General features: G+C 36.8%; 1 protein-coding gene across 2 annotated transcripts in view; it reads left to right on the top strand.

Annotated features, from left to right (window-relative positions):
• BANK1 (B cell scaffold protein with ankyrin repeats 1) overlaps positions 1-16,503 on the top strand; it is a 305,074-nt gene that overhangs the window by 261,073 nt on the left and 27,498 nt on the right. Inside the window, exons 9-10 of one of the 2 annotated variants that reach the window (XM_032860894.1) lie at positions 467-781; positions 5,053-5,352. In XM_032860894.1, the coding sequence (XP_032716785.1) occupies positions 467-781; positions 5,053-5,352 (615 nt within the window). Of the gene's footprint in view, positions 1-466; positions 782-5,049; positions 5,353-16,503 lie in introns of both variants that reach the window. The other variant, XM_032860891.1, reaches the window with a different exon arrangement.

The following is a 16,503-nucleotide window of genomic DNA, read 5'->3' as shown; positions in this document are numbered from 1 at the left end:
GTATTATATATTAAAATAATAATAAGATCACATTATTATGATAATAATGATAATTATTGCATTATTTACAAGCAAGTTAAGGTTTACTTTTTTCCTTGCATTTACCTTTTCCATTACTCACTTATTACTGGTTGGGTCAGTTATTCTGTTTTCTAATAAAAATTCAATAATACAGACATATATATGAATCTGCTCAAACAATAACTCTAGAGAACCATAATGTTATTGTATGTATGTGTCTTATAGTGAGGTAGCAAGGTATGATGAAGCTTTAACTGTTCATTTGGTAAATACTTTAAAAGCCCAAGAATGACTATTCACTAAAATTATGCACTTGTCAGCTTTGGACTGTGTCAACTCATAAAAGCTTTATTAGCAGTACTACTACTTCTGTGTAAAATCAGAAAATATGAAATGCCTCCAGATGGTGTGTTTAAATGAAATCTACCATCTTCATCATAAACAGCCGCACAGAACCCAGCGTTTGGTCAGGCAAGCGGGCAGACATCATACAGGCAGCCTGCGGAAGAAGCTGCGGCCGGGGAACTGGCAAAGGAAGAGAAAGAGAACGCCTCCGGCACCGAGGCGGAGCAGAGCCCCGCAGAGGCTGGCGGTGGGAGTTCTGTGAACGAGTACGACGAGGACTTGTATGTGTTCATTCCTGGAGACAGTCCAGAACAGAATTCAGCAGAGGCGCTCATGAGCAGCAGACCGCCTCTCCCCCCACCGCGACCTGTCCCTGCTGACTCCCAACTGGAAAAACCTCACGGCACACTACAGGGTAGGTTTAAGGTTAAAACAGCAGCAACAGAAGTTTGACAGGCTTCCCTAGCATACCGTGCAGTGACAGATCTGTTGCAGGGAAGATGAGCTTTTAAAACCAAGAGCAGCTTTCCTGCTGTTCCTTAACAAGAGATGCTTGCCACTAACTCACCCACCCTCCTTCCCTCTGTCCCTCCCTCTTTCTCGCCCTTTCTCTCTCTCTTTCTTTCTTTCCTTTTCTCTCCCTCCCCTCACCCTCTTTCCTCCCACCTTCCTTCCCTCCTTCCCTTCCCCCTCCCCTCCCTCTCTTTCTTCTAGAACAGTCTCATTACAACTTGCTTTAAGTAAGTAAATCAATAAAACTTTGAAGGAGTTTGTAGCCCTTCACATAAAATGAACCTCAAGCATCACGTGGAAAAGTAAATGACAACTTTCCTTTTAAAAAGTACTCTTAGTGTTCTGGCAAAAGGAAAAGGCTAATGTTTTACAGATTTGAAATTGACCTTGGGGACTTTCACTCGCTCCCTGGTAGCTGTAGGGGAAGCAATTGGTAAAAGGTTTATCACACACTACCTTGAGACCAAGCCTGAGAACACTCAGTATATTGCTGAAGTGGAAGAACAGTTAAATGGCTCTGATCACGGTTGTTCCCAAATGCAAGAATGACCTGTGTAATTCCATGATGGGTGGGTCATTGGGGAAGGCAGGTACTATCAAGAGGAGCTTGCATATTGGGCTGATCTGGCCAGAGCAGTCAATAGCCTAACAGACTCCCAGCTCCAGGTTCACTCGGCAGTCACTAACTATCACCAACTTCATTGATCACTATTTTATGTCTACTTTCCAAATTCAAAAAGTGGCTCTTATAATGAAGTTTTAATAAGAAAGATGAAAGACATATCTATTATTAAAACTCTGTCATACTTCTTAGCTTTTGAGTCCTAAAGGGCTACAAAGTATATAAACAGCATTGCAAAAAAAGTGAATTTTGAAATTTAGCATTTGCATATTGAAGGGCCTGTTTCTATAAAGGTTCAACTTGCTGAACATAAACCTTTATTAAGGTTATACACTGTATTTAGAGTTGAAAAGTCCTTCTTAAAAGAAAGTATGGAAAACCTCATGGGCACTCCTCTGATTCTTTCATTCATTCAACAAATATTTACTGACTACCTACAATGAGCCAAGATCTTATAGACCATTGCGATAAATCAGTGAGGTAAGTGTATCAATACCGGGGCTGGGAAGAGAGACATAGATAAGCAGCACACTGACAATAAAATTCTGGTATAGTTTCTCACTTTTTACAGATGTGAATAATTTTATATAATTATTAAAATAAATTGTTAAGAAGGCAAAGTTGTCTATTATCAGGTTAAATCTCTTAAAGGGACTAATAATAAATCATATTTTCCCAAATGTAAATTTTTATACATAGTATATTAGGAGGTCTAAAACTACTCTATAGAGAACATTCACCAGGCATCTAAAAGCAGAAATGTAACATCGGCTAATATAGCTTCTGAAAAATACCAAACAGAAAAAGCAAGATGAAACAAAAAATCCCCACTTTTTATTTTAAAACTATACTTTCACATTTTCACATTTAACTTTTGATCTCATCTTTTCATTGGGTTAATATTGGTGATAGTGTAAATGCAAAATAAAACATCAATATTTTTTTCTTAAAATTCTTTGACTAAGGTCTTTGAAAGTAAGACAAGAATCTACCACTTTTTTTTTTTTTTTTTTCAGCCAGAGACTTTGTATTGGGATCTTTGACTTTAGCTGGTGATACCTTCAGAATTGACTTCTAAGATTAGTTTCCATATACCCTCAAATTGCCAAAAAAGAAAGTCCGCCTCTTCATGTCCAGAGCATCCGATTCCCCCTGGTGGATTTATGGGCACATTCACTGGAGAAAACAAGAATATAAAACAGTGTGGAACACTTTTTAGTTTATAAAGAACACATTGTCCCTTTTTATCTTCACAACACTCTTGCAAAGCAACAATCACTATGATCCCTCTTTGACTCAGACCCAAGACTTTAGAGCCTGTAATTAGAATGTATCAAATACTTCTATAAACAGGCTTCCTCGGCTTTTAAGATTCTTCTCTTTGTTACATATGCTCCCTCTTTTTTTTTTTTTTTTTCCCAAAAGTTAGGAAGATAGGAGTGATTTAGTTTCATCTTTATTTACTAATGTACAACTTGAATTAAGAATGCTCAGGCCCCACTCTGACATGGAAAGTGGAATCTGATACACTGGGAAATAAAAAAGTAAAATGTGTTATTTCTGGTTCAAGCCCAACTTTAGAAAGAGTTGGGAAGGAAGGTGGGTGGAGAAACAAAGGGAGTTAACAGCTCAGGAAATGGGTTGATAAAAGTAAGATAGTTGACACATTCTGCTAAAAATGAAACACTGTAAAAATGTTTCCCACACACTTAATCTGGTTTCACCTGTTATGCTGTCAGTGAAACAGAAGTCATGAAGTCAAAATCTCAGTACTATATTATTCCTAGGGAGAAAGGCAAGTCATGCTGATTTGGAAGTTAGTGCTAGGCATGTAGGCATTAATACTTCTTGGCTTAAACTAACTGAAACCATCAGATCTAAGACTCCTTTGGGGGAGGATCTCAGCCTCTCTTCATGAGCCTACCCAAAACAATTGCTGAACTACTTAAAATATTTGATTCTGCTCTACAACTTGTCTTTCTCCTTAACTTCTACATTTTTCCACTAAAATATCCATAAATAACTTAAATTTTTTTGGTCACATTTTCACCAAAGAGGAAGGAGAATATTCTTTCTTAGGTCACATGCATAAATATCTCAGAATAACCCAGAAAAGCAATGATTTTTCAGTCAATAACTGAAATTCTTTGCATTTTATTGTTTCCATTAATGCTTTAAGCAAAATATCAAAAGTCAAATTTTTTAAAGATTTTAATTACTTATTTGAGAGAGAGAGAGAGAAAGCAGGTGGGGAGGGGCAGAAGGAGAGGGAAAGAGAGTCCCAAACCAGACTCCAAAATGAGTGAGGATCCTGACAGGGCGCTCAATCCCAAGACCCTGAGATCATAACCTGAGCCAAAAACAAGAGTCAGACACTTAACTGACTATGCCATCCAGGCACCCCAAATGTCTAATTTTTTTTAAAGATTTTATTTATTTATTTGACAGAGAGAGAGAGAGATCACAAGTAGGCAGAGAGGCAGGCAGAGAAAGAGGGAGAAGCAGACTCCCTGCTGAGCAGAGAGCCCGATGTGGGGCTCAATCCCAAGATTCTGAGATCATGACCTGAGCCAAAGGCAGAGGTTTAACCCACCTGAGCCACCCAGGTGCCCCTTAAAAGTCTAATTTTTAGTAAAATTCTCATTGGTGTGTCAGGGATCCATCAAAATTTTTTTCCAACTTACTCATATACCTTTGTCTTCTAAATAACTGCTACTACAATATTTTAGTACATTCTTTAAAAAATATATAAAGATTTTACTAACTAAAACCATAAAAGTTCATTCTTTTCATATGAATTAATCTTTAAGTCATTGATTATCCATGCCACCTTGTCACAAACCCTCTTTTCAGTGTTCTTTATCTAAGAATGAGGTTCATGCTGGTTTATAGACATCAAGAGTTGCATTTTGGAATCTCAGTTTGTGAAATCACAGTAAGACTTCCTGTAAGAAACTAAGTAATGGCATGTTTGGCTATTCCCCCTGTCATTTTCAGAGAAATTGAATGTTAGGCAAAACACCCAGTGCAGACCATATGAAAGGTGAAATGACTTCAAGTGGAAAAAAAAAAAAAAAAAAAAAACCTTAGCTTATTGCGCTTGAGAAAAAGTTTTCAGAAGCATTTGGAATTTGAGACTAGTTTTATCACTTGATTTTCTGATATTAAATTCCTTATAAACTATCTGGAAAATAATTACATGGTTATTTATAGGTTTTCAAAGAAGACCATGTTTTAAGCAAACTTTTTTTTTCTTGTATTTTTAAGTAAACCCTGTTCCCAACATGGGGCTCAAATGGAGCCCTGAGATGAAGAGTCATGTACTCTACTGATTGAGTCAGCCAGTTACAAACTTTTTTTTTTTTTAAAACAAAGTTAACTATTACAAACTGCAGGAGGGTATGTTAGTAAATTATATGGTGTACTTTTCATTTTTAGATATATAAGACAGTATAAATTATTTGGGGGGAGTTTCAAGGAAGTGACAGACAGACATCAACAATATTGCATATAATAGAAGAGTAACCACCATCTAAATATTTCATAAGCAGGGAAAATGGTGGAAGGCCAAATGGAAAGAAGTCAAAATTGGTGTGATCTTGGAGCAAGACAAGAAACAGGAGGTGAACCCAAAGAACTAAAGAAAGAAGATGAAAAGGAGCAGGAGAAGGAGGAAGACCCCTACACAATTGTTGAGATTGAAGACAGTGACTATGACATGATACTGGCCAATATGAGTACAAAGAAAAAAGTGGGGAGTCGGTCTTTCATTATAAACAGACCTCCTGCCCCTACACCTCGACCCACAAATATCCCTCCGAAAGAGGAAACCACACCTTACATAGCTCAAGGTAATGCTTTGTGCTGTTTGTGTATGAGAGGGTGTGTGAGAGGGATGAGAGGAATTGTCTTCATTTTAGTGGGGTCAAAAATCCCAAAGATGAAAAATTCTTTTTCTGTCATAGGTGAGTTGTATTGGCCCACTTTTAAATTTAGAAACACAATGAATAAAGAAAATAAGAACAATGGGTAGGGTTCTGGTTTATAATTCTTCATTAAGGAAGGATAGTTTTGACAAATTATCCAAAGAACATGAAACCACAGCTTGTGTGGAGAAATTCTATTTGAGTCTTTTTCTATAAAAAGAAGCTAAACTCCTATGAGTAATTGCAAATTTTCTTGCAATTTCCAAGAAAAGAGGTAAATACTTCACTTTTGCCCCAACTTTACTTTCTGCTCCTAATCCCACATAAAATAACTTTAAAAACTGGAAAAGTTGTGAATACTAGAATCTCAGATATGCAACCACAATTACTCAGAAAATTGCAGTTCACCCAACAATTAAGATTCACTTCATCTGTCATAGAATCTCTACTTCATTTTAGACTTCATTTCTTCTTTCTCATTTTCTGCTCAGTTGAATCTAAATTTAAAAAACCATCAGATCTCTGAGTTTTTTTAAATATCTAGAGTCCCAGCAGAGTATATTTACACTACTGTTATTTTGTGACACTCTTCTATACTCTGTTTAGTTTGATATAGTCCCCAAGTCCATAGTGTCTGAGAGATGACTTTTATTTATCAGTGTGTTGCATGCATTTTTGGGCTAAAATACCCTCCTAGGGACTGAGAAAATGGGATGAAACAATTTCCTCATCCTTGAGTGGTTCCTAGGTGGCAGATATGCAAATAAATATCCAGTACAATGTGACATTTTATTAGAGATTTTTTTGGACAAAATATTTAGGGGATAACTAAACTGAAAAGCAATCGATAATACAAACAATTTAAACCAAGTACTCAAACAGAACATTTAAGTATACACCATGAAGCTATGCAAAAGAAGCAGTTACTCATCTGTGCTTAATATGTTCAAAAGAAACCATTTTATTGCTTAAGCATTATGTTTTGAGACTTTGTGTAAGAAAATTTGTGAGTATATATAATTACTAGTGTACCATATATTTAGTCAACAGTGATCTACTGCTGAAAATTTTTAAGAAACTATTAAAAATTAGAAAATAATAACAAATTAATAAATGTGTCAGATAAAATAAAATGTTGACTGGAACAATTATCTATATTATTAAGGTAGGGAGTAGCTGTAATTAGAAATTATTAGATTGTCTAACATAGTGACATCTATGATATTATTAGCTCGTACACAAGGGTATTACTTCCCAATAAATATTTTTTAAAGAAAGAAGATAGAGCTCAACACAAAAATTTAATTGTATTTGAGAAATTTTTGAAGTGGTACTTCATCCTCTGTATCCCAATCCTTGGAGAGTTCTCAGGACCACAAGTAGAGACTCCCATGTTGCAGTTTTCTATTTTTTAATTTTACCTTCTCATCCTTCTCTGGGCTGTCATATTCTTATTTTCCATGAATTCTTTCTTCTCTATTTGTTCTTTTATTCTTTCTTTTTTTTTTTTTTAGATTTTTATTTATTTATTTGACAGAGAAACAGCACAAGCAAGGAGAGCAGCAGGCAGAGGGAGAGGGAGAAGCAGACTCCCTACTTGAGCAGGGAACCCAATGCAGGGCTTGATCCCAGGGTGCTGGGATCATGACCTGAGCTGAAGGCAGCTGCTCAACTGACTGAGCCACACAGGTGCCCATATTTGTTCTCTTTTTCTATCATTATTTTCTCTTTCTTTGGCAGTGGTGAGGGCAGTGTAATTCAGTATCTTTGTTATTGTTTTCTTTCATTTGGCTTTGATTTGAGTTTTCAAATTTCTATGATTTCATTTTTCCTGCAGTTTTCATATTATCTCTCTTATCTTTGTTTGTTGTTTGTGACCGCCTAGAATGCTTGATACTTCCACCAAATATCTTAGCTGTGCTTTTATGTATACGAATTTTAAGCACCAAAAACCTAAAAGGAAACTCTACTTGTTAACCTGTGGACTGCATTGTAGGGTCGTAGGCACGTAACCAACTTTTTCATTGAATTACCCCATAATGTTAGTTTATGTAGATCTATTCTTCTATGCTTTTGGGTTTACCTAGAAGGAAAGCCAAAACTCCAACCTACTTTATATATCTGGTTGCCAGACCTTTGAGATCAGAGCATGGGAAAAAGAAGACTGGGAAATTTCACCATTTATAATGCAAAATCTGACTTGTTCTTCTTGTGTTCAGTCCAGTGTATAAGCCTTGTCACCCACTGTGCCTCATGTCCCATGGCCAGAACTACTTTTGTTCGGATTCACCAAAGAATAAGCCTTCTATCCTGGATGGTTGCCTCCGTTCATTGGAGAGGAATTTGAAGCTATCACTGCTTTAGACTTTTGGCTAATAAAATCTTTTTGTGTATTACGTAAATTCCCTACATGACAATGGTCCAGTTTGTCATATACTCACATGTATATGTGTGCACACACACATATGGACCTTAAAGAATCTTAGAAATCTTGAGTTTCTAAGAAATTTTAAAAGCTATTCATCTCACCTACTTATCGCAAGTTTGACACCCTTCAGGATTTATAAGAAATCTTTCTAATTCAATTACACAATGTGACTTATTCTCACAAAATTTGTGTTATATGCAGTCAGGAACTAGTGTTATAGTATGCAGGTTTTTTGTTTTCCTTTTTTTTTTTTTTGTTATTAAGTATATAAAAGCAGATACAGTTTTTTGTCCTACATCCCTAATCAGTAGCAAAATACGAACTGCAAATGAGGTCGCCAAAGTTCCTTTCCATTATTTACTCGTTTCCTCTTTCCCTGGAATATACTTGCTTGACTATTGATTGTTGATCATTCTGTTCCCACATTAAGAAAACATTGCCTCATCAGCTAATTCTTTCTTGATGTTCTTTGCATTCCACAGGGTAAAAATCTTTCATCACATCTTTCCTCTTTTTTTCCCCCTCCTTTTCATAGCTCAAGCAGCTCCATTAAATAAAATTGCCATCATTTCCCAGAAAGCCATCCATTCAATTTAAAAAAACATTAATTTGCCCCAATTCTTGCCAGAGCACAGAAGTAGTAGCAGAATGTTGGCACATCCGGAGTATGTTAATGCAGCCAAAAGAGAAGGATGTAGAATAGGAGATGGAAGAAGAAGGCAAGATGCAGAATCCCAACTTACTATTTCAGAAATTCAAGAAAGTACTGGCAAAGAAACTAGGCAAATAAACTGGAGAGATACAGGAAAATCATGTTGGCTTTTGCCAGATCACAGAAAACATGTCTATTGAGGGTCCACACCCTGTACCTGGCACAGAGCTCCTGAAATCTTTGTGATTTCCTGGATGACAGGAGAATTTTTTTTGCTCTAATGAGGCAACTCTGAATGGGCTCCTGAATGGCTCCTGGATGAGGGTTAGTCATCAAATACACCAAGGCATGATTAGAAGCTTGGAAACTTCAGCTCTCGTCCCCCATTTTCTTGAGAAAGGAGAAGGGCTGAACATGACTATTGATCAATAAGTCCTAACAGTAGGGGATTCCCAGAGATTCCATGTTGGCAAACAAATCCACACAGGAAGGCTGACACACCTCAACTAAGTGGAGATAGAAGCTCCTGCACTCAGGACCCTCCCAGACCTTGTCCTGTGTATCTTTTCATTTAGCTGTTCATCTGTATCCTTTATCATATTGTTTAATACACTAGCAAATGTAAGTGTTTTCCTGAATTCTACTGTAAGCCACTCTAGCAAATACATTGAACCTGAAGAGGGAGTCATGGGAATCTCCAATTTGTAGCCAAATTAGACAGAAGTTGTGGATAAGCTAGAAATCTACTACTTGTGATTGGCATCTGACATAGAGTGGAAACAACCCTGTGGGACTGAGCCCTTCTCCTGCGGGATCTGACACTATCACCAGGTAGTGTCAGAATTGAGTTAAATTGTAGGACACTCAACTGGGGTCATAGAATTGCCCAATGGGGGGAAACCTCTGCATATTTGGTGACCATAAGTGACTGAAGTGAAGTGTTGTAAGTGGTAGAGGTGTGAAAATGAAAGAGACAAACGTAAAAGAAAGGAGGAAAACTGGGTTTCCCTGTTACAGCTTTGCAGAACGTATTTATATTCAGCTTCTGTTACCTAAGCAAGTAACTTCATATAGCTGAGGTTCCATTTCCTCATTGTAAGTTTGGGATAAAATTAATAACTACTTCAAGGATTGCTGTAATCTTTACGTAAGATAAAATTAGCCATTACCCAGGACAATATTTGGTATGTAGTATACACTCAATAGGTCCTAATTAAAAACAATTCTACTTTGTCTTTTCTCAGTTTCTGGGCAGATAATGACTTAAACTAACTTTACAGAAAAAAATGTGTGCTTCCTGGAGTCTGGTGGAGTCAGAGGCTAAGGAAGCTACCAGAGAAGGAAAAGGAGAAGGGTGATATCCTGTCCTCTAAAGGGATAAGTCTACTTGTCTACTCCTTATAGTCTTAGTCTACTCCTTATAACAATTATTGTGAGACAACTTCCATGATAATTTCTAATTCATGTAGCAGTTCTACATGATTAGCATTAATGGCTTCATTTTGCAGATGACAAAACTGATGATCAGTGAGTTTCAGTGTCATGCCCATGATGATAAAATTAGGAAGAAGATAGAGGATTTGGAACTAGATCAGTCTGGTTCCCACCACAAATTTCCTTTATTGATACATTTATTTCTGGATTATTTGTTAATATTTATTTCTTCCTCTGACCCATAAGACCCATGGAAGAAGAGACCAACTTTTTCTGGTTTTGCCCATCATTGTATCTTTGGTACCAAGCTTACTGCTGAATTCATGGTAGAAACTATGAATGTTTGATGAATGTTAATTGAATGACTACAAAGATGAAAAAATGATAAAAAGTGACAAAAACCACATCAATGTGGTTCTTTAGGACACTTTATTAACACTCTGGAGAATGGGCAGAAAAATATGCTGATCTACCAATTCTTAAATTTCTCTTGTTTTAAACCATCTTATGGGGTTTTTTAAAAAATTTTTGTTATTTGAGTATAGTTGACACACAATGTCGCATTAGTTTCAGGTATATAACACAGTAATTCAGCTTCTTTATACATGACGCTATGCTCACCACAAGTGTAGCTACCATCTGTCACCACACAGTGCTATTACAATACCATTGACCATATTCCCTATGCTGTACATTTTCTCTCCATGACTTACTCATTCCATAACTGGAAGCCTATACCTCCCACTCCCCTTCACCCATTTTGCACCACCACCACACACACACACCCTCCTGTCTGGCAATCATAGTTTGTTCTCTGTATTTATAGATCTGATTCTTTTTGTTTATTCATTTATTTACTTTTTTAGATTCCACATATTAGTGAAATCATATGGTATTTGTCTTGACAGTTAAACCATCCTATGTTTGACGTACAACTAATGTGAAAAGGGGAGGTCATACAAAATGGGTCAAAGTTACAGGATACTGACATACATACAGCTAAGCATTCTAACCCCTTTCACACAGTGTAAAATAGAGAGGCTCTATTTCAACCATCACCCCTGGAAGCATAACTTACTAATGCAAAACTAAACTAAAACTAAACCCAAGTTTAAAACTAAACTTATTAAGAGATATGTTTCTTATTTTTATTCAATTCCCATTTGGATGAATAACAAAGGAATAATTTATTTTTCTTAAATGGAAAGATTTTGAAGTCTGCATGCTTTCAGATGTTGCATTCTCTCTACCTTTACCCCCAATATTATGGCAAAGGATTAGGTTCATTAAGTTTCAAGAATATGGAGGAATTACTATGGATTTACAGTCCTCCTTTATGACAGAATTCTTGATTTAAGAAAAATCAAGGAAAGAAAATGAACACTTTGCATAGTGTATATAGATTGGTAGTAAAACTATACCCATAAATCATGCAAAGAGATGACTGCCTATTGGGGAAAATTCTTCAACATCAATGGGTAATTTCCCATTTTCCCCTCACACAATTAATAGAACCTCTGAAGGTCCTTCTTCAGAGTCTATGTCACTGGTTTGGGGTAGAATGTAATTTCCCTTGCAATTTTCAATTGCTACTAAATTGCCCTTGGCATTTTGCAGAGCAACAAAGTTGTGTATGACCTTTTTGAGAGCTACTCAGCTACTGGGACCCCAAAATGTCAAGTACAACTCAGTTGCTCTCAAAAATTTTCCACTTGCAATTCATTTGTACTTGAAATTGATCACATACAATGTAATTGAAATGCAAACAGAAAAAAAAGACCTTGTAGAATCTCTTAAGAAAATTAATCCATACCATTGTATATGTGAGAGAACTAAATGGTCTCTGTCCTCATCAGTGAAGAAATGTGGTCAAGTGGATTAATGTAGGCCTTGGGTCAAGTACCTTGGTCCTACTCTCTGGCTGGGTGACCTTGTCCAAGTCATTTAGCTTCAGGCCTTATTATGTATATCACAGAAGCTCTCAGGACAGAGGGACGCATTTATCATTCTGTTTGTAAGCCCAATGTCCCCATATCCCCCCTGTGATTCTCCACCTCTCCCCTTTCCTTGATAGGGTGCTGGTACAGCTCTGCAGAGGAACATTTGTTCAGAACTATACTCACACTTTCCTTCAGAGGGAATCAAGCCTGCCTGTGTAACCCAGGAGTTTTGATTAGTTTTCTGTCCTTCTCAAAGCAGCACACCACAACAACAGAGTGAAATCTATGAAGGGCTTTGTTGACCATCTGTTAGAGCATTGGCATAATAATAATGAACTTTCCCAGCCTTGTCTTCCAGAAATTCAGTTCCTTCGTGTTAGGGAAAGGAGAAAGAGTAATCAACTGTGGTGCAAACTGACATTAAAAGATTTATATTACATGTGAAAGTAAATGCAAATATTATCAAGCACTTAAATTGTCATTCGGTAGCAGAGTGAATTCTGTTTTTTTTTCCCCTTACCATTTGATTTTTATAGAGTCCCTGTTAAATATCTCTTTAGTAAGAAGTTTAATTGGCCTAGAATAGTAGTTCTTTACTGGTGGCATTTGCCTCCCCAGAGACATTTGGCAAAGTTTAGGGACACTTTCAGTTATCACCACTGGGACAGTACTAATAGCATCTAGTTCATAGAGGCCAGGCATGCCACTAATCCTTCCTACAAGACATAGGGAAGGCTCCATCACAAAGAATTACCCAGTTCAAAATGTCAGCAATGCCAAGGTTGAGAAACCATGACATGGGTAGTTTCCATTGTTAAGACAACATAAACATCTGAATAGAGTGCTTCAGAGAATGGTCATTTGAACATGAAATCATAGATGGATCAAATAGCTATCCACATGAGTTGTCTTCTTTCTCACGTTAGACTTCCTATATTCACAGTATTTTTCACCAGCACTTTTAGTGTGCAGATTTTTTTCCCTCTAAATTTGTAGCAGTTGGAGAAAAACAAGATGTTCTGTGGGGTTGGCACACTGAGAAGAGCCTCCTTGGAGGGAACAGTAGCACAGTAGAATGAAATTCGTGAAGATTGTGAAGCTGGGCGAAACAATTTGAGTCATGACTTAGCCACTTCAAAGTTGTGTGGCTTTGTGCAAGTGATATAGCCTTGCTTCATTTGTTTAAAAAACAAAAACAAAAACTCCTGCATAGAGTTTTTATGGGAATTGAAATGATGTAGGTAGCACAGCTGGCACAACAGAGTAGGATGCAAAAATGGCAATCGGCGTGATGGAGGGTATTCTGTAGACACAGGTGAGATAGGACCCGCTAGATCATTTCAGTTGATGTGCCTTTGACTTCTTACCTTGGGTTTCATATGCCAGTCTCTCATCTTGCATGTCTGTTCCAAGTTACCACAGAGCAAGTGGTTCGGCCCTATCCTTTTAGAGTTTTCAGTCTGCATTTCTATAGTTTGAGTCTTAATAGCAGAATTAGTGTGGAATGCCTGTTCAATGTGAGCTTGACCAGGTTCTATTGGTAACCTCTTAAGACAGCAACATTTCTTGATATAGGGATAAAAAGAGAAGCCAGAGAAGTTGCTTTTGGTAATCACCAAGCATGAACCAAAAGATGAACTCATCATACTTTCCATAGTATTAGAGTGGCTTTTTAGCAATCCAAACCTCTTTTCTTTAAAACAAAAGGAAAATTACTAGGGATGTTACTAGAGTAATGTCTTCACTTATATCATTATTAAATACAAATGGTCAAAACGAAAAATCAGGCAATCAACCTAAAGGAAATCATTTGGGAGGAGACAAACCCCCAGTCCAGGGCTGTGCAAGCACTAGGTGTTAATACATGTTGTCTGCCTGGTAACAAGAGGACGGAGGACCTGCCTGCCCAGTGGTGGATTGGAGATTTTGCTAATAAACTCATTGCAATGGCCTCAAGCTCTAATTACCCAGAGTTCCACAAACCAACTGTTCTCTGTCTTTTGGAATGTCTCAACTCCCTGGATAAGAAACATTTATAGAATAGAAATATTCTTATTTCCATCAAAGGAGTAAATATGCAAATAAAAACAGTTTGCATTCTACTCTAGTAAAAATTAAGTTCCTTAGAAACAGAAAAAAATAATTTATAATAAGATTTCCTGTTTTGGGAGATTTTTATGGGAACATGTCTATTAGACTTAAAGTTTCCATTACAGACTGGAAAGAAAATTCATGCTTTCTCCTGAGGAGAAAATTGATATTGTCATTGAATGAGAATGTTTATGCTGTTCTCCTTCTGGTAGTTATGTGAGTTCCAGCTTTCCTTCCCTACCATTCTCAGAAGTAAGCTTAAACAAGTCAGTGACCTCCAGTGTGCTTGTTGACCATTTGCGGTATTCTCCTTTAAAAAGAGAATATCCCAACTCCTGACTCCATATAGCTCCCAGGCAGTGCATTGCTTTCAGCTGGACAACCTTCACAGGACGTAGCTGATGGGACTGTCCATGGCCATGCTAACTCTGATGTGCCTATTCAAATGTAGTGACATAAGTTTGATAAATTTGTTCAAATTAATAACCTGCAACTATTGCCAGCAGAATGCAATGGTGGGTTTTAAGCCAGTTGTGGTGCTCAGTCTATCCTGGTCAATTTGCTTAGAAGCTGCATCTCCTCTGGGCTTCCGTTTGCTTAGCCAGTGTGACTGCTTATAGGATTAGAATATTCTCTTAACCTGTTTTTGCTGGTTCAACAAAGGGGTTGTTTTCAGTGTTTTGGGTTGTGTTTTTGTTGTTTTGTTTTGTTTTGTTTTGTTTTTGCCTCAGTCTAACTTTTTGTGATTACCTTTCACAGGGTACAAATTGGGAGAAGAAGGTAGGAAGAGTAAGGCTACAGGGGTCAGATTACTACCTTAGCCCTCCCTGATTGTTTCTCATCTCTCTCCTCTCTCATCAGTAGGCACTAAGGACACATTTGACTTTTGCTTAAATGAATACCATCAAAATGGAGTGCATTGTGGAAACTATGACTGGGTCTTATTTGCCTTTGCCTAACACTGTAGTTGCTTACACGCTTAACAACGTAATGAAAATTTATTGAGTGAATAATAAACACTCTGCTGCTACCTGTACAATATCATTTGAGAGCCCAGAGCACAGTACAAATCTGTCCAGTGTTTTATATCAAATCTCTCATTTCGAGAATAATCATCAGTGATAGCTTTAAACATTTTATGTTGCACTTCTAATGGGCATGGAACATCAAGGTGTTTGTTGTTTATAAGCCACATCTTTATGAATTCATTTGGCTATTGCACAGACTTTCCATTACCTTAGCCACAAACAAAGAAATTCCAAGTAAGTGCTGTCAGATGTTTCAAGGAAGGTGGCTTTGGAAGAGTCCCTTTGCTTGAGATGGACCACAAATGAAGTTGACGGGAAGAGTGTTCTCGCAAAAGCAACCGGGGAGGACAAATACTACCAGTGAATTCATTATATTTCACCTTTTCCTCCTCTGTTCTTCTGGTAGTTCTGCTTTGCTTAATGTTTTGAATATTTAATACTATGCTAATTTTTCCATTTAGTGTCATTTCTATTCTAGAGAAAATTTTATAGAAGTTGTTCTGCCAATATGTAAGATAAATGGTGATGGTATTTGGGACATTTGCATTGTTTGAGATTATTTTGAACTTCAAAATTGTTTTTCTTTCTCTATGAACTTTTTTTAATGTTTAAAGGTGGTGACAACTACTAATAATGTATTCATTTTCCTTTCTTCTCAAATTCCAATTTTAGGTAAGAAGAGAAAAATAAGATTTCACTGAGGTAGAGTCATCAAAGTTGATGTATGTCATAATTGCCTTAATAACATTTTTTGAACATTGATGCAGTAAGATGTGATTTTAAAAAAATAGTATCCTGTAAGAATTTAAACACATAGGACAGGATCACCTCCATATTTTATAAAAAATTAACCTTGGTCTGTGATTTAACTTTCTAGTTTTTCTATTAGTCTAAATCCTCCGTGTGGTACAAATAACCTCTTCCTCAAAACAGAGCCCCCTATTTAAATCACACTAAAGAATTTATCCAGGTACTACTGGACGTGCAGTGACATGGGAAATAAGAATTGGTAGCAGCATCTTAGAATGTCAGAGCTGAGTGAGACATCAGAGATCATCTCATCTGAGTTCCTCCTTTATCAGCAAGAAAATAAAGGCCCAGGAGGGGAAAACCATTTTCCCATGTCACATGTTGTTAACATTAAGACAAAACTATTGCCTTTCCCCAGTGCCAAGTTGGTTAGCATTCTGGCATATAGATGGTTTCCTTTTTTTTTTTTTTTTTCCAATTTCTGCATGTTTAAAACAGACCCTCTCAACTTATTCACCAGAAATCTTGTACAAAAGTATGTACTTTCATATAGAAAGCTGAGTGACCTATAACCCAATGTTCAATTCTCAGGATATCATGGATTTTACATTTACTTTTCTTAAAGGTTTGTGTCAGTGAGCATGGTAAATAGAAAGCATACAAAGCTTTTTAGAACAAAGGTTTTACTGGTAAATGTAAAATGTTTCACCTATTATTAACCATAAAAAAGGAAGATTAACAAATTCTGAAATT

Source organism: Lontra canadensis, unplaced genomic scaffold, assembly GCF_010015895.1.
Source record: "Lontra canadensis isolate GAN:19392208 unplaced genomic scaffold, GSC_riverotter_1.0 scaffold1, whole genome shotgun sequence".
Classification (NCBI taxonomy): domain Eukaryota; kingdom Metazoa; phylum Chordata; class Mammalia; order Carnivora; family Mustelidae; genus Lontra; species Lontra canadensis.
The sequence above is the reverse complement of the archived record's forward strand: the minus strand, read 5'-3'. Positions and strand labels throughout refer to the sequence as shown.